A 25,796-nucleotide genomic window follows, 5' to 3' on the forward strand; every position below is an offset into this window, starting at 1 on the left:
TCTTTCTGTGTTTTCAGTTCCTCTCCTCCTGTATCATACGTGTAACTTTAGATAATAATCGATATATAGTTGCCAATGACAAGTTAGAGACAGCTGGCTCTGTGTTGTCTTCTCATTATCTCCCCTTGGTGTTGCTCTTGATGAACAGTGACGCAGCGTGGAAGCAAAATTCAACTTACATAGCCACTAGATAAACAAAAGACTTAAGCACTTAGACTTAGACCTTGAGATAAGGGCTCCCATTTTGGTGATGGACTTGGGTATTTCAGGAAACATCTAACGTTGAGATAGATTCTAAAATTACCTCAAAAGTCGTTATGAAGTTCCTTGTCGTCAGTATCAAAGTTAAGCACAGGTGATTTTCTTAATGTGAAAAAAGGCGTTCTTTTGTACTAAAGTACAGAAGATTATTGACAACTGGGTAGGAAACGCGAGGTGTTGCTCCAGTTCATGTTTTGTGGTATCGCTCTGCATCCACAACACACTGGTAGGGACATTGTGCGTTCACTTCCCAAATAGGAACGTACATAGGCTTATCTGCAGTGTAGACTGTTATTGTTATATTTCAGAGTTAGCCAACGCTGAAAGAGAGAACAATAGTCGTCTTACCCTTCCTGGAGCTATTATCGGAGGCATCACTGCATCAGTTCCTTTAAATTATCTTTCAGAAAGCTTCTGGTCCTATAAACACAGTATTTTCTTGTGATAAGTGTGAGCTTTCTAGGTGTCCTGCCATATAGCGACAGGATATAGATTCTGGAGGGACTGTTCACAAAGACATAACTCGAATCGTCATTGCTTGGTTCTCATCTTTGCTCTTTGTAGTCACTATTGAAAAACCTGCTCTAGAGAAGGCATTTTACAATAGGACCCTGCCTGATTTCTCTTCTGGAGCCACCTTCTCTGTAATCTGTGAGGCTGAAGCCTTCGTTAAATATACCATTCCTGTGCGAATCCCACCAGTTGCCCGTGTCACGTTGAGGGAAGCATTCTCTTTTGGATCGGCGGCTCTTACTTCTCTAGCCAAATAGCGTGCTGACAGGTTTTGTCACTAAACCTTCACAGTCAGATCCTGTTGTGAGCCCAAGTTGAGTCTCGCTTGAATTACAAGTTGATAAGGATTATGTAATTGTGTTAAAATGAATTTGGGAACAAAGACAAGTTCCTTTTCATGCCAGCTCCACCTCTATTGAGTTCTGAACCTGTAAGGCATTTTGTTTTCCATACAATGCAGAGGAATTCTGAAAACACGCTGCACAGTTGCAGATGTTGAACCCTTTGTACATTTTAGAGCAGTCTGTACACCTTAAATAATCCACCTCAGGAAGGCTCATAAAGATTTCTGTAACGTGTCCCGCTGCATGTGTGGAAAGAAGTACGCAGAGGAGTTTAAGGTCCTTGAAGAAGAATTCCAGGGAGACAGTTTCTCTGTAGACGGGAGGTATCTTAAATGTGGAACTGAAACTTGTGGCACCTAGGACGGGCGAAGAGTGAAAGCTATATGGGCAGACAGCATGCAGAGAAATGATAATGGGGTTCTGGAGTGTTACACGTGTTACAGCGAGATCCCGGGCTACGGCCTGGGGCTCTTGGTCCGTAGTTATTAAGAACAAGAGCAGGAACATGGTGATGCAGGTCCTTGGGGCATTCATCTCAGCAGCTTTGCCTTTTCGCGACATACCTAACGCTGTCTAACCTTTGCTTGCCTTTCAGTTCTGGTGTCAAAAGCTTGGAGGAAGTTTGCCTTCAGGTAACAGATCTTCTGCCTGGCCTCAAGAAGCTGCGGAATCTGCTCCCCGAGCATGGCTGTCTGTTGCTGTCTCCAGGCAACTTCTGGCAGAACGACCGAGAGCGATTCAATGCCGACCCAGATATCATCAAAACCATCCACCAGCATGAACCAAAGACGTTACAAACATCCGCTACTCTCAAAGGTAAGAGGCTGAAGTGCCAAAGAAGCCGTGAGAAATGCCTGCAGCTTGCATCGCTGTATTGTCCTCAGTATCTCCAACATCTAGATTGTCAATGTTTGCGGATTGGGTGGCATTGTGTTACTCACAGCATCTGAAACCGAGCTACCAAATATATGTCATCTCTCATTTCATACCCGTATTTGAACTCAGTTCTGGTTTTGTGGAAAGTGAATAATTCCGCTCAGTCAGACTCCTTGCTATAGGTGTAAAAATAGCTGGTAACTAGTCCAAGTCTTTGTTCCTCTTACTCTACGTATGCGCTAACATATCTTTTTCCCTCATGCCATTGTCTGTCTTACTCAAAAGACTGTCTCATTGTCACAGATAAATGAACATTCACCCTGCTCCCTCTTGTGTGTTCGCTGGTTGTTGCTTGCTTATACCTCGAGTTGACACCGGATATCATAAAAGTATTTTTCTCTCTTAATTAAAAAAACAACAACGCTCTGACCATGTCTGGGATCACGTTATTTAGTATTTCCATAAGGCCAGAGGAAACGCTGTTCCTTTGTTTTTAAAGGAATTTTGTAGGTGTCAGGAAGCCGTGTCTGAGAAGGGGGGTTGTAACCCTAAAGTAAGTTTGTTTTAAAGGTTGTTTTTTGAGCGTCCAGAATGCGGGCACGCTGTGGTTTGGAGCACGCGGAGCCTCCTTCGAGCACTCATTCACAAACCAGACAGAGGTCCACAATGTCCTGGGAATTCCTGAGAACAGTGGTAGCGTTCATCACGATGCAGAAGTTTTTTAAGGCTGCGTTTTTAGAGCACAAGATTAACAGAAGAGACATTAAATAGTCCTTTGCGGTGCCGAGTCTTCCTGGAACCTGGTTCAGATCCCACACCAACATGCACAAAAAGTCTCGAAGGATTTCTTTGGCTGCGTCCTTGAAGATAATGCCCGTCTCCTCTGTTGAAGGACAAATTGGGTACCCACTTGATGTACCTATAACACTAACACACACAGCACGGGGAGCCAACAGGAGGAATTAGAGATGTGTGTGCAGTTGGAGGGCTGCAGCTTCCCCCAGCTCACAGGGATGGCGTGGGGTGGTAAAGGACAGGCCGGGAGGGCGAGGAGTTGTCCTTTGTGTGAGGGAGCAGCGGCAACGCGTGGAGCTTTGCTTAGGAACGGGTGGTGAGCTAGCTGAGAGCTTAGGGGTTAGGATTAGAGGGCAGACCTTGCCTGCTACAGACTGCCTGGTCAGGAAGAAAAAGATGAGGACAGACAACTTCCCCGTAGGAAGGAAGATTTTTCTGGTTTTTATAGGGAATTTCCCATGTTTTAATTTGTGCCCGTTGCCTCTTGTCCTGTCACTGGGCACCACTGAGAAGAGATAGTTCATCTTTACTCCCCTGCGTCGGGTATTTATACGCACTGAGAATGTCTCACCAGAGCACCAAAAGTGCTTCCTGTAAGACCGGTAGTTCTCACCCAGCGTTCTTCCCAATGAACACCTCTTGTGTCCCATCTTTTGTGTTTCTTTTGCTGTTATCCTAATGTTTCCGTTCGCGCTGTGTTTTTGCAGATCTGTTGTTTGGGCTCCCTGGGAAGTACAGCGGGGTGAACCTCTACAATAGGAAGCGCGTGGTGTCGTACACTGTCACACTGGGTCTCCGGCGGTATGATTCCAGGTAAGGAGTTTTAGCTGTGCTATTTCTGTGTCCGGGATCCCTTGGTCAATTCTTGAAAAGTTTGCTGTTTTCTCTACTCTGATTATTGTTACGTTTTTCTTTAATCTCCGTTGTCTTCTGTTTTAAGAGTATTTTAGGATCTTCTGAACCTTCTATAGAAAAACGGGGTGCTTTTTTGGGGGAGAAAACTTGACGTGTTTTAAGGAAATACTGATAAAATACTACCAGTTCTCAGTTTCTCTTTAAGAAAGTATATATAATACCCAAAGCTGCCAGTGGGAGTTCCTCTGATGATGGCTTCATCTGCACACCGAGCTGCCACTGTTGCAGCCAAGGCCCAGTAGGTCTGTTTTGACCCAGTTCCCAGTACACAGAGTGGTTTGCTTTCCAGTAAGCACTAACTCAGCTGGTACCAACTGTGAAGCCCCTTTGGCGGTGTTGGCAAAGCTGGCTGGAATGGAGTGGATCTGAGGACTAAACGCTCTGCTCAGCGCCGCACAGAATTCCCCGAGGAATGCCTAGGACAGAATTGGCAGTGCAGTAGTGGAAACTTGCTCTGCTGCTGCCCATGCAAGAACCCATCAGCCTCGAGGACTGTCATTTAGCACCTTTCATCAGCCATACTTACGTAAAATTCAGGCAGTGTTTGAGGCTACAGCATGTTCTGTTCCCTGGGGACAAGATTTTGGATGATGAGCCCTTGCTTTAAATAGTTTTGCTGAGTCTTCACAGGTATCTTGGAATCTTCATAGAAATCACGGTCTGTAAGATTGCCGCAGTACGGATGTGGTAAACGTAGTTTAGGCCACAGCGGAACAGACTTTAGCAGTCAGGCCTGGAGAGAACTGTGTGAATCTACAGAGCTTCTTCCTGCTCGATTTATGCCCACCGAGCTCCTCCTCGGAATTGCGTGCTGGTTGTTGGGTTACAGTGACATCCTCCTGCTTGTTTTTCATCTCAGGTTCCTCAGCAGCCTCCGCTCTCGCCTCAAGCTGCTGCATCCCAGCCCCAACTGCACGCTGCGAGAGGAGAACATCGTTCACGTCCACTTCAAGGAGGAGATTGGCATCGCCGAGCTGATACCCCTCGTCACCACCTACATTATACTCTTCGCTTACATCTACTTCTCCACACGTAGGTTTGTGGGGTGGAGAGCCTTCAGGGGCGAACAAGCAAATAAGCCACCTGCCAGCTGAATATCTGTAAGGGATCGGTGGTGCCGTGCCCTTGCCCTGGTTACAGATAAGAGACTCCTATCCATAGCACTGCAGTTCCATCCTGTTTCAGCAGGAAAGGTGGCATTGAAATTTTGCACCAAACTGTTATGTAGAGAAATTAGTAGTCCTCCTTATCTGATTTCTGCTGATTTGTCCCTCTTAGCCAGCGTGGTGGCGTTCCTTGGGATATCTTCGGAGGTGTTTTCTGTCTTAGGCAGTTTTAAATGCCACAATAATGACATTTTTTCCAGTATAGAGAGACTAACTCCGTGTCAGACAGATCAAATACATGTTCTGAGCGGGTGGTTTTAGATCTTGCTAGCCACATTTAAGTTCCTTTTTTGTGCCTCAACAGTGCTCCACTGGAACTAGCTTGAGCTGCAAGCCGTGCGTTATCCTTTGTCCTACCCTTGTCACTGGGAGGGTCTGGGAGCTGCATTTCAGACACCGAGGCTGAACTACCGCTACTTCTGGGTTGCAGGGTATTAAGCTACCTGCTGAAATAAATCAGGACGAGCATCCCTTCTTGGTTTTTTATTAATATGTCATTTTCTTTCACTTGGTAACCGAGACTTTGCACACTGTTTTTCAGGGAAGATTGACATGGTGAAATCGAAATGGGGCCTGGCACTGGCAGCGGTCGTGACGGTGCTCAGCTCTCTGCTCATGTCCGTCGGGCTGTGCACGCTCTTTGGTTTGACGCCTACTCTTAATGGAGGGTATGTTTCCAGCACCAAACCTCTTCCTAAAGAAGGGTAAAGGGGGATGAAATAGTTTGAAAACTGCTGTTAAATGCTTAGTCTGTAAGATCTAGTATTTTTCAAATAAGCTTACGTGATATTATTTTACACACTGCTGTGCAAAATTATGATCAGATCTCCCCCCGGGCAGAAGGGCTGTGTGTTTCTCTGCCGGCCAGCAAATAGATCTGATCCCAGTCTTCCTGGAGATGCCTTATTGCTTACCAGTTGGCTCATTCTGCCTAAAGCAGAAGGAATTGTTGGGACGACGTCTTACTCGTAACTTGATTTCCTGGCAGCTAGGTCGGCTCTCACATACCTCCCTCCTGCAGTGACTTGTCGTAGCATCCAAAAGAGCTTGTTGCCTTTTCTCTGGCTGATGGAGGCTCCTTACATTTTACTCAGAAAAATCTTTGAAGGTGATGGAACTGACCTGCAGTATTTTTGCCTGGGAGGTTACCTGGGTGATTTTGCACCCACAACTGATAGTTGTCGGCTCTTCTTTTAACTGGGGTTCCTGTGCATGTTAGAGTTGGCGTATGGGACTTGTGACGTGGTTACTGCCACACGTTATATTTGTGTCAAGCTGAAAACCCCTGAGGAAGCTCTAACTGGCACCTCACCTACCCGAGTTCTACACACTCTTCATTTCTCGTTAATTAAAGTTCATTTCAGAATCTTTTCTTTTGATTTTCAGATCCCTTTCCTAAGTATTTAAGGAAACATCCATCATTTTTCTTCCCATCTCCCCCTCGCAGCTGTACACCGCAGGAACAATGAAGAGTCTCACCCATGAGGGATACTCCTCAAGGCTGGTGATAGTTTACCAGGAGCCAGACCTAGATGGAGGGATTCCTCTCTAGAAGCATAAAAGAGCTATGAATAATTGCCTTCAGAAATTGAAATATGTGTTGTTTCTGGTTTTACTGCTGTGGGGCCTAGGAACCTTGATTGTGGATCAAGGCCATGTTATCCTGTGAACTGTTCAAATAAAACAGACCGGATCCACTAGGAGTTTATAATTTTAATGCAAGAAAAAAGGCAATATTTGGATGCAGATACATGGGGAATCCAAGAGAACCGTTTTGGTTAGTGCAATGACCAAGGGCTTTGTATAATATCAGTCCTACCTTTGTCACACAGAAGGGCTAAACTAATCGAGTTATTCCTCCTACAGGGTAGAAAGAGTTAATTGAGTCCTTATTTCTAAAAATACTTTTCCAGCAAAATTTCTTTGCCTCAAAATGATTGCACAGACAGCTTCCTTTGGGGTTGAAACTTAATTCTTGCAATACTTTATAAATGATGTCTAATTGGATGGAAGACCCTTGGATTCTGCGGTGACGGGGTCTGATGACATTGAGGTTTTTTTAACTTTTGGTGTTTTAACTTTTGGTGTAAAAACTTTTTTAACTTTTTAACCCCAGGGTCTGGCAGAGCACTTTCCCTCCAGTTACCTGATGCCTGACCGGAGACAGTGTGTTCTTGGTGTGTCATATACCAGTGGCAACGTGGCAGGAGTTGGCCAGCTTAGGGTTAAACGTTGATCTGGGTTCCAGCCTTTTTTATCCGTTTTGTTTATAGCAGAGCCTTTCAGATGTGGGTGCGCATGTTTTTAATGGTACCTGTACTTATGATAAGCCTTTTTCCCTCACTGGTTTTTGTAAGGCGTTGAAATATAGCTTGGTGATTAGAGATCGGTGTTTGCTTACTGCAGATATGATGTATAAACTGGCCCTCGGTCATTATCAAGCATCTTTAAAATTAAGTAAAATAATTACAAGTGAGGTAGACAGTCTTATTTTATGGAAAAGAAAACCAAGTGGAGATAGGTGACATGATCTGTGCAGGATTTAAGAAAGAATAAACAGTGGAGTTGAGGAAAATGCCTGGAGTTCACTGGGCGTGGGATTCCTGGGAGCTGGTGGACTGGGAGAGTCCCTAGATGAGTCCAGAGCACAACCCACCAGCCCATCTCAGCTAGGTTAGAGGAATCACGGTCTGAAATGATGAATTACTTCGCCTTGTTGCCTATAAAAAAGGCCTAAACCGACTAGCTGAAATGTGAACATTTGCATTTTAGATCAGAGAAGCTGGTGTGATAAATTCTTCAATCCTCTAAGCGTTTTGGATAAGCCAGAGGTTGTCTCTGCTCACAAATACGTGGAGCCAGAGAAGATCTGTTTTCTTTACGAGTTAACAGTAGTGGTTCTGCTGGCGTCGGGGGCTGGATCATGCTATGATGCAGCACCTTCTGGCATCAAAGCGATAAGTGGAGTGTAAATGTTTCAGTCCATGGGCACGATACGGCATCTCCCCTTGCTCTTCCTCTTCCTCTTGGAAGCTCTTTCTCGGTGCTTGGCGCTGTATGGGGGAAAATATAACGAGGATTTCTTGCCATTTTCCTTACTCTGAGTGGAGACAAATGAACTCAGGGTTTGGACAGCTTGTGTTTGTCCCGCGCGGAGTCGCATTGCTCTTCAAGAAAACCTAATGTCTCGTTGCTTTTAAACTGCTGGTCGTTTAACGTGAAAACTGCGGACTCTTCAGGGACTATTGAAACTCATACCCTGGGACTATTAGTTAATTATCTCCTGCAGTAGAAGCTGTGGTTTAAGTAGGACATAGTTGATGAGAGAATTATGAGTTTTCTTTTCCGTATTTGTGCTGGCTTCTGAAGGCTCACTGCAGCTTATCTGGAAATGGTGCTAGACCCCCTGCGTATCTTGCAGGACTGGGCATAAGGTCAGGACTCCGCAAGGACTCTGCAAGAGCGTACCCTTGCAGATAACAGGCTCTGCAGGAGGGTGCTGTGCTGTGCCGGGCGGCAGAGCTCGCCTCCTGTTTGCTGCATTCTCTTTATTTAGAGATTTCCATCCCTGAGGGTTACAAAGAGCTTTTCTCACATCTGTCTCCTGTCCTAAAGTACTGCTCGGAGGAGAGACTGAAAGACTGAACTGAAAATGCTTTAGGTAAAGGCAGGACTGAGTTGTACTTTCTAGATTTTGGGTTCTTTGACATTAACAGGAAGTTGCCCATCAGAGGCTTATATGTTTTTGTTTGTTTGTTTGTTTGTTTTTGCTAAAGAAATTCACTTCCTGCACAGGTTTTGGACAGGAGGTGAATGAACGAGTGTGTTGCACAATTGTTAGAGCTAAAATTTGGTTAGGATACTTGGAGGAGGGTGCGTGGAGTTTATTTTTTGGTTTGGGGGGATGTTTGTAGTCTTGCTTTCAATGGAGCTGTTGCTGTTTCAGCTTGCCGTTTGTTCAGGGAATCACTCGCAATGAAATAGCTGAGTTAGCAGTGGTTCCAGACAGGCGTTTTTCCCCACCTGAGCTTGTAAGGTACGGGCTGCTGACAGCTCTGTGTGTGCAAACGTTGCTGAAGCCCGTGTCAGATGGCCACGGGCAATCAAAAGCAGCATTTGGGAAGATGGTCCTTGGGCGTTATGGCAGGCCGTGGCAGAAGGCAGGAGGTGTTCTTCTGAAACCCTGTTGTTTACCTGTCTTGGCTGTTAGTGATTAGCCGGGGGGGTGTGTGTGCATGCACGTACATTCTCCTTTTGGATCCGCACATACCAGCACAGCACAAATCCATTACCCTCCACAATGAAAGCTTTAGTATTTTTGCTTAAGTTTAGCTGGAGGGAAATGAAGAGATTTACTATGTACCATGTTCTGGCACGGAACAGCTTTTTCTCTCTGATCTGGACTGCAAGTAGTTCAAAAGAGAGAAAAAAGTGTAGGGGTAAGAAGAAGAGTTGAATAAAGTCACGGTGGCGACCTTGGGTAGTCTTACTCTGCTGTGTGCATGTATTCTGAAGGGCAAATCCGTTTCAGTGTATTTTCTTTACTCCTGTGCTCTTCACTTGAGAATGGTTTTTCTTGAAGTTGTGTTTAATGTAATGCTTAGCTGTGATTTATCAGGATTTTCACTGTTGATGGTGGGATGTGCTCCCTACCCTCTTGTTGTAATGCGCTCCCGCTGACTAATTATTCCTGAGTCTATTGCACTGTTGTTCGAAGTCCATCTTTTTGATTTGCACCTCTTTGTACTAGATGCTGGAGAGACTCTTCAAGGGGCACTATCCCAGCCTTGGGAAGAATTAAGACTAATTTAGTGATGGTCTACGATGGCCATTTTCCAGAAAAACATGCAAAAGTGTTAATATCCATCCAAAGCAGATGAAATACAGAACACTTACCTCATCATAGAGTAATACTGTGCGAGAAGGGATTTGGCTGAGGGCACTGGATAGTGTTTTCTGGCCTTGACTCTAGGATACCTATTTGCTGCTTAACTTGCATTCTTCCCTTCTGTTTCACCAAGGATCTCATTCTAAGTTGTGGTTCTGTTTCCTCTAGAGAGATATTTCCATACTTGGTTGTAGTCATTGGCCTAGAGAACGTGTTGGTTCTCACCAAGTCAGTCGTCTCTACGCCCGTTGACCTGGAAGTGAAGCTACGCATTGCCCAAGGTACGCAGCCTGCTCTGGAAAAACGTCGAGAGAGGGAAAATTAGGGTAACCGAAGGACTGGGAGGTGGGGAATAATCTTCATTCTGGTCTGCGAAGGAAACAAGAACTGTGTGTGTTGAAAGTGAATGCAGAATTGTATTCTCTTAGTCGTTTTGTACTGGTTTTGATAATTCCAAGAATTAATATAAACCTGTAATTGCGGGCACTGCTTTTTAAGGTGGTTGTCTGAAGCACTGGCTAAACAAGTTTAAAAAAGTGTTAGTAAGTGAGAGCTATATCTCCTGGTATAGATATTTAGCACCTTGTCCTCTCGTGTCATGAATATCGTTAAGTGCAGTCCACAGGTCATAGGAAGTTCTGCTGAGCCTGTGACAAAATTATCTTCTCTAGTATAGATACACTCCGTAACTGCATAACGATTTGAGCGTGCTCAAACCACGGATAAATGGAGTTTGCGAACTTAAAAGATGTTTCTAAACATGAGGGAAGAGAGATTCTAGAGTGATGCCTAGGAAAATCTACCTAGTTTTAAAAATACAAGTGGTTTGTATCCTAGATCGAAAACAGGACTCAAAAACTCAATGGTCCTTGACACTTCTGAATCTCTGTATCGCCCTGTGCAGCACGCTCCGACTGCTCCAATCAGTTTGTGAGCTGAGGGGGTCATCCGAGCTCCCTTTGTAGTTAATGATAATGCCGCTAATAAAGACATTGGGAGTCTACAGTCCAATTCTTTGACTTAGATATTCAAAATAGGTCAGATGAATTTTAGTCTGAAAGTGCCTTTTTTGCCTGTTGTCTATAGACGCCTAAGTTTAAAGAAGGGAAATCCAGGTTGGTTTTGCTATGCCCACCGCCGAACACTCTCCTTTTACCTGTCTTGCATGTTCTTGCTCCAGGCTTGAGCAATGAGAGCTGGTCCATTATGAAGAACATGGCCACAGAGCTTGGGATCATCTTGATCGGGTATTTCACCCTTGTCCCGGCCATCCAGGTGAGTATGGTCGATCGGTTTGAGTTTTCAGCAACGCAGTGTGCAATATTCTGCTCCCCTCTCTGGCTGATTGGATTAAGAGTCAGTTAGTGGGAAATATAGACATTCATACAATGTGGATCCCTCTGGGAGCGAGCCTTCTGGCCAGCAGCTGCCCCTGGATCCCCAGTCTGCCCAGTTGCGCTCCTTCGAGTAGCTGGGCTTACGCATTCAGTTCATCCAGTAGTTGGCCCTGGATCCTTGCTCTCCCCAGTTACACAAACACACGTGTGCAAGTGGGTGTCTCGATCACCCCACAGTCCCTCTGGCAGGTGGTCTGGATCCCCCGGTCTGTCTGGTAACCAGCTCCTCCAGCTCTCCTGGCTCCCCAGCCTCTCACCCTGCTCACCAGCTGGTACTCCCTGGTGATCACGCACTGACACCCATACTCTGACTCGCTCCAGTTGCTGGTGACGCAGACGCATGGGCTCCTGCGCCCCACGGTCCCCATTCCAGTTGCTGGCGCTTAGACCCTGCTCCTTCCAGTTGCTGGCACCACAGACACAGTGAGAGCCTCTCTCATTGATTCGTCGTGATGGCTCTCACCCCCAGACCATGGGGCTGATCACTTTGCTGCAGGAGCCGGAGCAGGGGCTCGTTTCCCCCCCCGACCATCCGTCTGTGCTCCTTGTGTTTCTGGAAATGAGCTTCCTATCACAGAACTTAACACTGCCCGGTGCCTTTGCTGTGGGGTTACCTTTATTCCAACCTAAAAGTGCCCTTTTGTGAGCTGGCTAATCCACTTTATAAGTGGAGAGAAGGAAAAAAAAAAGTCTCTAGTGCAGGATGGCTGCTCAGAGAATTAGGGTGGACAGTCTGTTTGGGGCTCTTCCACCAGATTGATGAATCTGTAGGTTTTTACAGCCACGGATATCACTGCCTCCGGTAGATGGATGGGTAAATTGAAAGCTGAAGGTAGAACGACCTGTCGGGGTCATGCTGTTGGGTCTGTGTAGCACTGAAAATAGCATCTTCCGCCTCGCAGTGTGGTACTTTCTCTGCTGCACGGTCTCCTTTTCAGGAGGACTGTGCTTGCTGAGTTGTATTGGGAAGCTGACAGCGTTTGATTTCTGATCCTTGACCACGCGGGGCTTGTTCCTGGCGAGCTACATGAACAGAAGTGCTGCCTAGACAAATCCTCGTCACCGGTTCCGTAGCACCTCTGCAGCCAGACTTCAGGGAGGTGTCGGCCTGCTGTCTGCGGAAATTTCTAGCAGGCGCTAGAAGGCAGGAGCACCCCAACATCTACATCGTTGGAGGCTGCTCCGGGCCCTCGCTCGGTGCTCGCTGGCCACGTGTGACCTGCGTGAAGAAGGGTGGGCTGTGTCTATCCTTACTTCAACATTGGGGACTCACCAGCACAGACTGCAGATAAAGCGTATTATAATCTAAGAAGATTAAACGTACAGGTTGGACTGGGGCATTGCAGGCTGAACTTGCCAGTTCCTGAGCTTCTCTCTCAGTACCCAAGAGGACAGCAAGAGAGGAACTACAGTAGAATCCCCCAGGTTACAGCCAGCCACCTATTGGGGCCTAATTTTTTTTTTTTATTTGAAGCTGATTGCAGAGATGTGCTGAGCTCAAACGCTGGCACGATCCATTCTTTGGGCCTAAATTGGGCTGGTTAATATGGTCTGGTAGGACCTTTCGGCCTCTGTTTCATTGCTGCGCTGCTTGACCTCAGAAAGTGAAGCTTGACAGTATCTGTGAGGCGAGCGTAGTGCCCTGTCGTGTGGATACCGCTGGGACAGTTCGCTTTCTTGTTGCACTCTGCTGTAGAGGAGCTCGCAGGGTGCGCTGATTACAGGAGATAAAGGAGCGTGACAAAAGGGCCGGGGCAGAGCCGCATAACAGCGTCAGTAGAGCCATGGCGATAAGTGACACCATGCCCCCACCCCCATGTTATCTCCGTTGAAGTCCTCCTGTTTCTTACAGCGTTTTGACACGTGTGATGACATCCACTCTCTGCTCTCCCTGTGATCCTGTCTTTCCTTGGATCCTTGCTTTCTCCAGAGGAAGGGTCTCGCAGGGATGCTGTCTGTTAAAGCCCGACGGCTGCTCTGCTGGAGGCTGGTGTACGCCCCTTATCTTCGTCCCTGAGAGTGAAGGACACCGTACAGATAATGTGCTGTACTTGCGTTGCAGAGTCCAAGGAATCTGGCAGAAAGAGAGCCAGACTGCGTAAATCTGGCAGGGACCTTTGCTCCAGGCTGTTAGAGGGAGCAGTGCTGGGGTCGCTCGGGTGCTGCCTGCTATGGGGAATAGCAGGAGAAGGAGGCGTTTCTTTGCTGAAGGCTCTCACCTGCCCCACGGGCTTTAATAGATCTTGTCATTTTTCTCAGTTACTCCTTGGTGGTGCACCTTGTTTAGCAGAGGGGAATTTTCTACGTTTTCCGTGGCTCTCCTTGTCCTAAAATAGAGTTTGACTTCAGATGAGAATGGTGCATCCACTTTAAATCCCTCGTTATTGTGAGCAGCAATGAAATCCTCTTGCCTTGCGTTGCAGGTGGGTGGAGACCCCTGTGCTCCTGGCGCAGTGTCACTGCTGAGGGTCCTGAGGTGCTGCAGGGGCGCGTGCTGAGCGCTCATCCCGTGGTTTTCATCTCTTAACCGCTACCTTGCACCGAAGTTCACACACCGATGGCCCAATCCTGCACCCACGAAAATCACTTTGGGTTTTGCTGTAGGGTGTGCAGTATCCAAGTATAAGAAGATTTTAGATTTCCAGGGCTGGCAGCTTCTCTAATGCTAAGTGGAGTAAGTGGAGCTATTAACAGAATTAATAGCTCTTGAGGCAGAGCCTGCTGTTTCTGGAGCCTGTGTTTGCCGAGGTCTGGGTGAAATCCAGATGGACGTTGCTTTCTTTCTGGTTTTCTCCTTGAGACAGGAACCCATGTTGTGTTTTCGTCCCTCATGGAACCCTTGAAACCTCATGAATCCCTTTCCAAAACCTCATGTCAGGTGTTGGGGAAGGGGCTGAAGAGAAAAACCCGATCGGAACCTGCTTCCTTGTGCTGCTGTCACTGGGAGGTCTGGGGAGGGGCAGCTGACCGGCTGTGTTATCTCATTTTGTATCACACTGACTTTTAAATCACAAGCAGCTGATTTCTTCATGTTTCGAGAACAGTTTGGACAGGACGGGGAGGCTTCAAGGTTTGTGTAGAGGTTAGAGATAGCCTTTCAGGCTCTCTCTTTTCATTTCACTGCGCTGATACTGGTCTCCAGCCTTATGCAAGAAGCTGGGGCAGGCGTAGGAAGGAGGGGGGCAAAGAACTTAATCTTTATGGCCTCTCTCCTTCCCCTTAGGGGGATGTATCCTGGCTTGGTCTGCAGGTAGTGAGCATGGCACCACGCCAGCAGGCAGGCAGGGAATGGCAGTGAGCGTTTGCCAGCTCTGTTCTGCAAGTGAGAGCCGGAGTCTTTAATCTGTTGTTTAGCCTAAGGTTTTGACTCCTGCTTACGTTAAGCTTTCTTCGTCTCTCCATGTTTACTAGGTCCTTTTTGGGTCCTGACAGGTCCTGACAGAAATTTATACCTCCAAGGGAAGCAAGACACCTCAAAAATATTTTAATTCTATGCTGCTTTGAAGTTTTGTAGTGGGGGAGAGGGGCCGGCACTTTGCGCTAACGGGGATTAGGGTAAGAGTGTGTGTTTCGTAGGGATGAACTGGGAGTTGACTGCGTTTCTGCTGCTGGGCAGAATCTTTTAATCTTTATTTCTGCAATGGCACCTGCTGGGGAAAGTGGAGAATTACAGGAAGTTTAGGAAACACTGTCTTTTACAAACGTTATTTCCCCTGTGTTTGTTGTTTAGAGAGCTCTGACAGTGAATATGGGACCTTTCTTCCAGAGGCCTAGGAATGAAATTTGCCCGTCAGACATACATCAGCCAAAATTGTGATTTAAGCAGAAATGGTTTAGCTGGGATCCTGGAGAATGGCTAGAGACGAGTACGCAGACGTACAGTGGAGAACGATTGATCCGCTCCCTGAGCAAACTGTGTTCCTGGAGGAATTTTAAATCAGGCCTGAGGTTTATCGGGAACGTGCAGGAAACCGTCACCGTTGGAGGCTGTTTGGTTTTGTGATTTGAACGCACGGGCAGGAGGCTGAGAGCTCAGGCCGCAGCCCTGCCATGGCTTTGTGAACGAGGAAAACATCCTCTGCTGTTTTTTCCTGTGGCGCTTTGATGTTTTATGGCTGAAAAGAACAAAGAATGTGAACCTGAATAAATATGTTCTTTAGTTCTCACATGGACTTTTATAGCATCAAACTCAACTAGTACAAAATATCAATAATAGGATTTCTCAGTAAAATGGACTCAGGCCTGTGCTCTGGGCAAGAGTTTGCTGGATTTCCCCTTTTCTGAAGTTGAGATACCGTTGTCTCCGTAGCTGCCAGAGCTCATCAGTGTGTCCTCTCTGCAGGAGTTCTGCCTCTTCGCTGTGGTCGGCCTGGTGTCTGACTTCTTTCTGCAGATGTTTTTCTTCACTACCGTGCTGTCCATTGACATTCGCCGTATGGAGGTAAGGAAGGGCCAGGAACATGGAGGTAAGGAAGGGCCAGGAACATGGGCGTTTGCCTCAGATTTTCCTTCTCTGCTATTGTGGAAGGATTAAAGGAAGCACAGCCTGTGGTTTTCACTTTCTAAACAGAAAAGGCCGAGCTGTAAAAGTTCTGGGGCAGTACTTGCTTGGTTACACGTACACAGGGATTGGGGACAGGATGCTTGAGGGAACGAGACGCCCTCAGGTATACAAACATGCAGATTTGGGGTAAATGGGCTGGAAGGAGACACGGTCACAAAGAGGTGACGATGGCTGGGCGAAGAAGAGAGTGCGTGCTGGAGAGAAGCTGGAACAGATTGACTCGAGGGTGAAGGTGGGAGCTCCGACGTGGGCGGGTATCAGAGACAGCTGTCTCTGCACACATTTCTCTCGAGGGGCCTCATCGCCGTGGCTCTCACGCTGTTGCTTTTCTCTTGGCAGCTCGCTGACCTGAACAAACGGTTGCCAGCGGAAGCCTGCATGCCCCCAGCGAAGCCCGTCAGCCGCTCTCAGCGCTACGAACGCCAGCCCGCCATGCGACCTGCCACCCCCCACACCATCACCCTGCAGCCATCGTCTTTCAGGAATCTGCGCCTGCCAAAGAGGCTGCGGGTGATTTACTTCTTCGCCAGGACCCGGCTGGCCCAGAGACTCATCATGGTATGCCATGTGGTGTTTTGTTACCCGGGGCCCCTTCCTGCTGGACGCTATCCCAGCCCAAATCGGCTTCCAGAGGGGGGAAAAAAAATAGCCCAACATTTTCTTGCATCCTTATTCCCCTCCAAGACTTATGCTGCCCCGTGATAAATACAGTTCAAGAAATACTTCCCTAAGAACATCCCTCTGCAGGCATTACCTCCAGGGCTCTGCTGTTTGCATGATGTTTGGGTGGTAGTGGGTAATTTTCTGATATTTGCTTTGAGACAAAAATCTGCTTTTACATAAACAGGTTTTCAGGGACTGTATGAGTGGAGAGAGAACGTTTTTACAGAGCAGAAGTCATGTTTTGTTCCTGCAGATAATGTGGACTAAAGACATGGAGACATTTTGCTACATGAGAGACTAAGGCTTTTCCTTTTGCGGGTGTAACTGCAGCGGTTACACCAGTTACTGCCCCTGCTTGTCCCCCTATCTCTGTTCTGGATGTCCGTAATGGAAGCAGAGGAATGTGTGTGTTCCTCAGCTCTACAAACCACAGTCCGGTCTGTTACTGTCAACTAACTTCGATGGCAGTTTAAACTCAATTAATACATCAGTCTGTGAACCGTGACTGCTGCAGTAGGTCTTGCAGAATCCACGACCCAGAACCCCGAATTAAGCCTTTCCAGCCCTGTTGGAGGGTTGCAGACCTGCTGGTCCCAGCCGCCGGCAAGGAGTCTCTTCCCTGCTGTGCATTTCTGTGGGAGAAGTGGGGTTCCCACCATCAGGTAGGGTCGGATGGCTCACAGAAAAACAGCGTTCAGTTTTTGTGTGCGCTGTGAAATCTCTCCCGATCTTCTTAGAGGGAGGAGTAAGACCATCACCGGGTGGAGAGCGTACCCTTGGGATGTTGCTGATCACCTCAGAGGGTTGATGAGGTGTTGGAGGCAGAGTGTGACATCTGTGTTCTAAACGAGCTTGTCTCCTTGCTCATCGTCTGTAGGCTGGGACGGTGATCTGGATCGGAATCCTGGTTTACACGGATCCTGCTGGTCTCCGCACCTACCTCACGTCACAGGTCACCGAACAAAGTCCTTTGGGTGAAGCAGGTCTGCCTCCTATGCCTGTTCCTGGAGGGGTCCTACCTGCTGGGAACCCCAAGATTGATCTCTCAGTCTTCCCGTCGGACCCTATACAGCTGTCGGAAAACCAGACGCAGCAGCGTGAGCAGAAGTCAGGGCTGGAGTCCCTGAACGGGCTGGAGACAAACCAGCACACTTGGGCCCATGGACCAGAGGGCAAAGGGAATGGACAGACGGAACTTGGAACGGAAGCAGAGGTTACCTGGGGAGCAGAGGATGAGGAGATTTGGAGGAAGCTTTCTTTCAGACACTGGCCATCCCTCTTCAGCTACTACAATATCACTCTGGCCAAAAGGTAAGCGGGCTGGCATTGAGCGCCGCAGGCATTTTGAACTCCTCATGGAATTGACTCCACAGGTTTTTCTTTCTTTTGTCCTTCATCCTTCTCAGTTAGATACCTTGTGTTCCACGTGGCTTACTCCAAGTGTGTCTTCAGGTGGAGACAAACTCTCCTGGACTGTTGTCTGAGAATAAGGGTTGTGTTTCTCTCCTGTGCCCTTGGGTCTATTACTTGCTTGTTGTCTTCTTTCACCCTGGAAGTGACGTTTAGTATTTTGTAAAACAATGTATGATCATCTGTAAGTGATGGGGATGGTATGTGTGAGGAATAGGGACAGCTGACCTGAAACTTTTGGTGTGATCTTCTGGCCTGCAGCGTACAGGAAGCTGGACCGGATCATTATATCCGTACTTAAATCTGTGTGATCCATTTGATCTCATCAGTAGTTCATTCCACTGTTGACTCTTAACCTCTTCCATGGAGTTAGAGGTTAAGATGTGGGAAATATCTTTAAAGAAAAGTATTTCAAAGGAGGTCTTTAGTTTAGAATACCTGAAACTACTGGACTGCAAGTACATCCTGAGACCTACCTTGGCTGCTAGTGAGAAGACGGGCTGGGTAACCCATTAAGGCTTTTGTGGTTTTGTGTTTGTTCTTCCTAAGCTGTTCTCATCTTTCCATTCCTTCAGATACATCAGCATCCTTCCAGCAATCCCTGTCACGCTGTACCTGAACCCACAAGAGGCCTTAGAAGTGCGGCATCCCCAGGAGGCCAACCGCTACCACCCCTTCTTATCTTCCACCAGTGGGAAGCTGGATGCGGAAGCTCAGCCTGACCAAGCCTCATCCAAGCTGCAAGGACACCAGGATGTCACCCTTTACAAGTAAAAGAGTCCTTGATGCAGTCTTCTGACCATGCCTTAACTCCCTTGAAGACTCGGGTTGCTCTTTGGTTCTTCTCCTGGAGGGAAAAAAAGGAGAACAAAAAATATTTACAAAGCTTCAGTGCGAAATCCCATAATGCTCAGGACGCTCTAGCTCAGCTAGCGCGGCATTGAGTCGATCTCTCCTGGCACTGTTTTTGGGAATTCCCTGGCAGGAGACGGTGTGTGCAGCCCAGGTTGTTGACAGCCGTCGCTGCTGGTGGGAGCTGCTTGTCGATATGTATTGGTGACTACGGACAAATGGCTTACAGACTTGATAGATACGCAAGTGATCGCTATAATCTAGTAACCGTTGTGCAATTAGTCACGTATTTTGAAGATTAAGCCGTGATGTATTTTAATTGGATGGCTTGGCGATGCTCGAACTGTTACTCCTAGCACCACACATTAGGGGGTTTATCGCTGGGTAACAGGGATAGGAGTTTGCCTTTGGGAATAAACGTCGGGATTCAGTAATGCTTTATTGGACGTTAGATCAAACTCTCACGCAAGCAGGGACTTTCCTTTCCTACTGAGAGGACGGGCTCCCAGCTTGCCCTCGGAACCTGCAGTTCTCCTTTGGCTGTGTTGAATGCGCTTTATATCATCCTGATCCCCATCTTTTTCTTGCTGTCTTGATTACGATGTACTTTTCTTATTGAGAAGTCTGAAAATCTTATTGACGTTGACGTTTCTCGTTTAAAAAATCCTTTCATTTTTTAGAAATCGCGAAAGCTTATTGGAAATGGTGCTCAGCTGAAACATTTAGAGCAGCAACACCTGTAATACTTTCACAGTATTTTTCAAACTCTGGGGACTAGTGATTGGGTCTTTTATCTCACCTCCTTTTTGTATCTGTTTGTCTCTCCCACCAGGGTGGCTGCTCTGGGTCTGGCCTCGGGCATTATCCTGGTCCTCCTGCTCTTCTGCCTGTACAGGGTGTTCTGCCCCAAGAACTACGGGCAGAACGGGCTCTCGCACAGCAGGAGGAAGAGGGGGGACCTGCCCTGTGACGATTACGGCTACTCCCCGCCTGAGACCGAGATCGTCCCCTTGGTTCTCAGGGGTCACCTCATGGTAGGTCGGATGGGTGCAATCCTTATGAGAACGGCATTTTACTGACTCGCGCCGCGCATCTTTCAGTTTCTTTTGTTTATTTAAGTAACAGCCCTCGCAAAGGACAGAACAGCTCTGCAGCCTTTGTGTGATGCAGCTGTGGAGGCTAGCAGCTGGGGCGAACGCTCTCGCTCTCTCTCTCTATATATATATATGTATAGTAGGATATTGTAGCATGAAGTTTCCTGAAGGATTTCTCCATTTCTTCCTGGGACTTGCTTTTGAGCTTTTTGCAATTGCTGTTCTTACCTTCTCTCTGTAGCCAACTGTTGGCCTTTATTGTCTGGGCCGATCCAGCCTTCCTTGCTGGGGTAGCTCTACATTCCTGATATTTAATGCCTAGTGGATCGTTTTTTCCCTGCTTCCCAAAAGTTAGTGCATAAGTTTGAGCTGTTTAATGTTGTTTCCAGTGCTAAAAGCATCCGTGGGTTTGCACGGAAGTGCGCTGCTGCTCAGTTCACTTGTTTTTCTTGAGGGAAAAGATGTTTCTTCCTATTCTGAGATGAAACAAAGCACTTGAGCATCCAGTCAGGTGGAGTTTGCAACGCTGTGCCATGTCTTCCAGAGAAGCTGCACCCCTGTTCCTGATCCTCCTGTCTCTTTGAGTGATACTTAGTCAGGAAAAGGGAAGACAGACAGAGTCTGTCTGATTTGCAGCAGTCTAGTGCACGTCTAGGACTCTGGACAAAGGTGTATTTGTGTTCTCAGAGTATCCCTAGGCTCCATGTAGTTTTGACATAAAATTTATCATCTATATAGTTCCTCAGCCACACGCAAGGTGGTTGTTGGACTCCAGAGCCTCGGTGGTGCTACGTGCTCAGCTGTGCTTCTTCTTCCTTCCCAGGACATCGAATGTCTGGCTAGTGATGGGATGCTGCTTGTCAGCTGCTGCCTGGTGGGCCAGATCCGTGTGTGGGATGCTCAGACTGGCGACTGCCTCACCGTTATTCCCAAACCCAGGTACGTGGTGTCTGTACCGGCAGGTCCCTCCACAATCGCTGCTCAGCAGCTGGTGCAAACCCCTCTGTAAGAAATGAGAAGCTCCGACAGTAGGGGTGGGAGGACTGACCTTTTATTACTGTGTTTCAGGTTGCGAAGAGACAGCAGTGGTGTTTTCGATTACCAGGAGAGCTGGGATCACAGTCCGGACGGCAAGAATGGTCTGGATGACTCCTTTGAGAACAGTCACCAGCTCAAGAGGATGCTCAGCCCTCCCCAGCCTCCGCTTTTCTGCGACCAGCCCGACCTCACCTCTCTCATTGACACGAACTTCTCTGAGCAGGTGAAGGTGGCCGAGTCGGAGACGCGGCTCCGTGCGGTGGGCGGTCGCCAGAAGGAGAGCGGCTATGACTTCAGCAGCCTGGTTGGTAAAGTGTACGAAGAGCACGGCTCCTCCAACTGCATGAACTTCACTGGCCTCTCAGCCCCGCATGGACAGGCTGGATTCTGCGTGGGGAGCGGCAGTCCCCGCTCCCTGGGCTGCGGGACCGAGGAGGGAGGCTGCAGCAGCCGCAGGAGGAGCCTGGGGGACGAGTCTTTTACGGGATTTGACAAATCGTCACCTCTTCCTTCCTGGGGAGGAGACTGGGAGAGCTCTGTCTGGAGCCTGGACCTGCAGGGGAACCTGATTGTGGCGGGCCGGAGTAACGGGAAGCTGGAGGTAAGGAACAAGGCACTGGGCGAGCTGCTGGCACCGGGGTGGCTCTGAGCAGAGCCGGTGGCACCGCCTGGACCAGAACCACCAGCACCAGGCACGCAGCCTCTGGGGCGCGGGTTAGGACAGGTCCCAGAGCAGAAATTCCTCTTTTGCACTGAAAATCTCAGCGTTTCAGCTTAATTCGCTTTTAGAACAGAACAGGAATTACGGTAAAGTGGCTATTATGACCTACAGTCATTTTTTAAAGTATTCGAAGCAGCTTCTTCTTTCATCAGTACTTTGCTTATCTGCTTTCCTGCTTCTTGAGTTGTTGAAATTACTCATTTCAAAGGAGGTTCTTAGTGTAAGGAGAAAAATTCTTCAGTTGGCGCTAAATAATAGCAGCTCTTTAAGACTCAAGGAGCTTAAAGATTGCCGGTCATTAAGTCACGTTGCTGGTCAGTCATGACACGAAGTAAAACGAGTAGGAATTCTATGGGAAGGATACAGGTTTTGAAGCAAATTTTAATCAGAAATTTAAACCTCCTCCAATGAGAAACTTTCCGGATTCGTTTAATTTTAATTTCATTTTTGGAAATTAAGTTAGAATTTTTCCTTCAAAGTAAGTGCAGGTTTGTTTTTTTTTTTAAAAAACAAACACATTTTGAAATAAAAAATTTTAATGATTTTGGACTTGTTTTGCCTGTGCTGCACGTGAGCAGCTCTCACTCTTCCCAACAAAGCCACAGGGAGGCCACTCCGTTGGGGCTTTTTATCCTTTAAATATGGTTTTGAGCTCAGATCCCTTCTCCCGAGCAGCTGCCTTGAGACACTGACTGAATTTTGCTGCCGAATCTTGTTTCCAGTCCACATGACAATATTCCTTCAAAATCCGGAGCACTTTGTGCTCGGAACAGGGCAGATGTGGGGCTGAGAGGAGCTGCGAGGAGCTGGGAGTGGGGCTGGTGTTCGTTATGACCCCGGTAAGAAAGGCATGCAGATTTTGAAGTACTGATTAAAATAGCATTTATTGGCAGTAAAGTTAGAAGGAAAAAGAGGGTAGTGTGATCTTGGGTCCCTCCCGTTGTGGGGAGCCCCATGCTCTGTTGGTCAGAGCTCCGGTCGGAGCAGGGCACACCGTGTGGATTGTGTCCCTGGAGAGGTCGGATGGTGCTGTGGTCCTTAGAGCTCTGAGGAGGTTTCCGTAGAATCACAGACTGGTTTAGGTTGGAAGGAACCTTAAAGATCATCCAGTGCCACCCCCTGCCCTGGGCAGGGACACCTCCCACCACACCACGTTGCTCCAAGCCCCGTCCAACCTGGCCTTGAACCCCTCCAGGGATGGGGCAGCCACAGCTTCTCTGGGCACCCTGGGCCAGGGGCTCACCCCCCTCACAGCCAAGAATTTCTTCCCAATATCTCATCTCAATCTCCCCTCTTTTAGTGTAAAACCCTCCCCCTCGTCCCATGGCTCCCCTCCCTGCTCCAGAGTCCCTCCCCAGCTTTCCTGGAGCCCCTTGAGGGACTGGAAGGGGCTCCAAGGTCTCCGCGGAGCCTTCTCTTCTCCAGGCTGAACCCCCCCAGCTCTCTCAGCCTGTCCCCACAGCAGAGGGGCTCCAGCCCTCCCAGCAGCTCCGGGGCCTCCTCTGGCCCCGCTCCAACAGCTCCGTGTCTCTCCTGTGCTGAGGCCCCAGCGCTGGAGGCAGCACTGCAGGGGGGTCTCCCCAGAGCGGAGCAGAGGGGCAGAATCCCCCCCACCTCGCCCCCCTGCCCACGCTGCTGGGGATGCAGCCCAGGCTGCGGGGGGTTTCTGGGCTGCCAGCGCACGTTGCCGGCCCATGGCCAGCTTTTCCCCCCCCCAGCACTCCCAAGCCCTTCTCTCGGGGCTGCTCTCCATCCCTCCATCCCCAGCCTGTGCTGGGACCGGGGGCTGCCCCCACCCCGGTGCAGGACCCTGCACTTGGCCTTGCTGGACCGTATGAGGTTCACGCAGGTCCCCTTCTCCAGCCCATCCAGGTCCCTCTGGATGGCATCCCATCCCTCTGGCATGTCACCACACCACTCAGCTTGGTGTCGTTGGCGAACTCGTTGAGGGTGTGTTCGATCCCATGTCTATGTCATTGACGATTTCTTTGAAAAAAAGAATTCTATTCACTGTTTCTGCTGTGGAACAAAAGGGTGTTCACTTGAGAACTTGCTGCTTCGCTTGAAGATAGATCCAAGCACACGCGGGTGGTGTGATCACTGGTGCCGAGTGGGAGCTGCCTCCAGGCTCCGTCGCTGGGATGGGACAGCTGAGGGGGCCGGGGGGGTGTGTGGCACGGCACAGGTTAGCTGCTGCGTGGATCAACAGCTCCCCCATGTACAACTGGTCTTTGGTCAGGATCACGGCACTAACCCCTTCTCCTTCCAGGTTTGGGATGCTATCGAGGGGACCCTCCGTAGCACTAACGAGGAAGGTCAATCTGGCATCACCGCGCTCGTCTTCCTGAACAACCGGTAATTGCGTTTGTGCTCGGTGATCTCCTGCGAGGGGAGGAGAACACGAGGCGTAGACCAGGACCCCAGCCCTGACCCTCCTGCCGTGGCGGTGGAACCGCTCCAGATGGCGGAGACTTAGCTGGGAAGTCCCTTCCCACGCGTCCACCTCTCAAGCTGGGCATGGTGGAGCGAGCTTTCCCGGGTCCGTCTCTGTTCCAGCTGCTACTTCATCCAGATATTCGGTCTTTCTGGTAGCTGAATGTCCAGAACGATTCAGGGCTGGGCCATGGGGCCTTTGGGTCGCTGGTTTCTGTGTGCAGTTATTCAAGAGGCATTGCCATCTGCCGCTTTATTCTGCGGCCTGAGCTTAACATAATTTCCGAGCCCCCTTCCTTGCCATCGGGAGTGCTCCTCGCAGGGGGAGCCTGCGTGGTTTGGGCCCTGCCTCGGAAGGGCTCTGGTCTTGGGGCTCCTCAGCCCCGTGAGAGCGGGCAAAGGCCTCTCCTCACGTGCCTGCGTTTCTCCCTCAGGATCGTCGCTGCCCGGCTGAATGGCTCTTTAGATTTCTTCTCTCTAGAGACACACACATCCTTGAACCACCTGCAGTTCCGAGGTAAGCAAGCGTCCGAGCAGCCCGTGCACCGCTCTGAGCTCTGCCCCGCTGCTTTTCTCCAGTGTTTTCTCCAGGTCTGAAGGCTGAGGCCTGCGTTCAGGGTCGGCTCTGCCCTGTGCCTCTTTCCTCTCCTCCTTCTCACATATTTCTCCTTCAGCAAGGTCCGTTCTCGCTTGTTTGCACACCGCGGAGCCCCACACAACCACGACGTAGCCTGGGGCCTCGGCCACACAAAACCAGTCCGTGGTGGTAACTGGTTTGCAGTGCAGCGGCTCCTTTGGTTCTGTAGCGGCCTGGAGGGGAGAGAAGCTCTGGCCTTACTCCAGGAGAATGGTTGCATTCCTGGAATGCAGGCTGTAGCCCTGGAAGTGGAGCAGGCTCTGCGCTGGCTGTGGAAATGACTTTTCCCCATAGAGTCTCGCGCCCAGCTGTTGTGCCGCTCTGACAGGGCGAGTAATCGCCGCGCTTTTGGGCTTCGGGGACCTCAGTCTTGCAGAAGGCTTACTGCAGAGGGGCACTGGTGTGCAGCAGGGAGTTCTGCTGCTGAGGAGCCTGTTGGAGACCCTCACTCCGGTTGTTCGTGGGCGCTGAGCGGCTGTAGCGGCTGTTGGTGTCAGCCAGAGCGCCGAGTGTTCGGCTCTTTGGAGGACCAGGTTCAGATTCCTTAAAGTTGAGCATCCAGGCGTCCCTGGTACCACACCGTTTCTGGCTGACGTTAGGAGCGTTAGGGCTGGCTCTGCTGCGGCGAGGACTTACCCGCGTGTCTCGCCACAGGAGCCCCGAGCAGAAGCAGCATCCCGTCCTCCCCGGTGTTCAGCAGCAGCGACATCGTCCTGTGTCAGCTCACCCACACCGTGTCCTGCGCCCACCAGAAGCCCATCACGGCGCTGAAGGCTGCGGCGGGACGGCTGGTCACTGGCAGCCAGGACCACACGCTGAGAGTAAGGCTTCCTCGGGGCTCTGCCAGGGTGCGGGCGCTTGTCCGGCCTGTGGACGCTGTGGGACGTGCGCTTGTCTCCTACGTGGGTGGGGGGGCAAAGCCGACGTGTGTACGTGCACAAAGGTAGGTGAGTATTCGGGGTGGGGTGGTTGGAGCCCAGTCCGGTGCATGCCTGAAGCTCCCCGTGTTCTATTTATCTGCCTGGATGTGGCCCCTGGATGGAGTCAGGAGGACAGAGCCCCGTGGGAGCCGTCTGCCTGAGCAGAACACGAGATCCTCCTGCCTTAGGGCTGGGTGACTTCATGAACATCAGCATCTGGTTCCTGGGGTTTCCCCTGTCTTCTCCTTGTCCCTTCCAGCTCATCGCGTCCCTGCCCTGTCACAGCCCGACAGGCATCACCCCCTTCCC

At 49.3% G+C, this 25,796-nt stretch overlaps 1 protein-coding gene across 2 annotated transcripts in view; it reads left to right on the forward strand.

Moving 5' to 3' along the window:
* Nucleotides 1-25,796, forward strand: part of SCAP (SREBF chaperone) — a 68,671-nt gene that overhangs the window by 39,570 nt on the left and 3,305 nt on the right. For both annotated transcript variants that reach the window (XM_063324195.1, XM_063324196.1), the window contains exons 5-20: nt 1,714-1,934; nt 3,497-3,602; nt 4,564-4,736; nt 5,412-5,538; nt 9,927-10,039; nt 10,939-11,033; nt 15,498-15,596; nt 16,059-16,277; nt 17,260-17,693; nt 18,368-18,562; nt 19,477-19,678; nt 20,562-20,677; nt 20,807-21,377; nt 23,767-23,852; nt 24,365-24,447; nt 25,222-25,388. In XM_063324195.1, coding sequence (XP_063180265.1) covers nt 1,714-1,934; nt 3,497-3,602; nt 4,564-4,736; nt 5,412-5,538; nt 9,927-10,039; nt 10,939-11,033; nt 15,498-15,596; nt 16,059-16,277; nt 17,260-17,693; nt 18,368-18,562; nt 19,477-19,678; nt 20,562-20,677; nt 20,807-21,377; nt 23,767-23,852; nt 24,365-24,447; nt 25,222-25,388 — 3,007 coding nt within the window. The remainder of the gene's footprint in view (nt 1-1,713; nt 1,935-3,496; nt 3,603-4,563; nt 4,737-5,411; nt 5,539-9,926; nt 10,040-10,938; nt 11,034-15,497; nt 15,597-16,058; nt 16,278-17,259; nt 17,694-18,367; nt 18,563-19,476; nt 19,679-20,561; nt 20,678-20,806; nt 21,378-23,766; nt 23,853-24,364; nt 24,448-25,221; nt 25,389-25,796) is intronic.

The sequence above is a fragment of the Chroicocephalus ridibundus genome, chromosome 2 (assembly GCF_963924245.1).
Source record: "Chroicocephalus ridibundus chromosome 2, bChrRid1.1, whole genome shotgun sequence".
Taxonomy (NCBI): domain Eukaryota; kingdom Metazoa; phylum Chordata; class Aves; order Charadriiformes; family Laridae; genus Chroicocephalus; species Chroicocephalus ridibundus.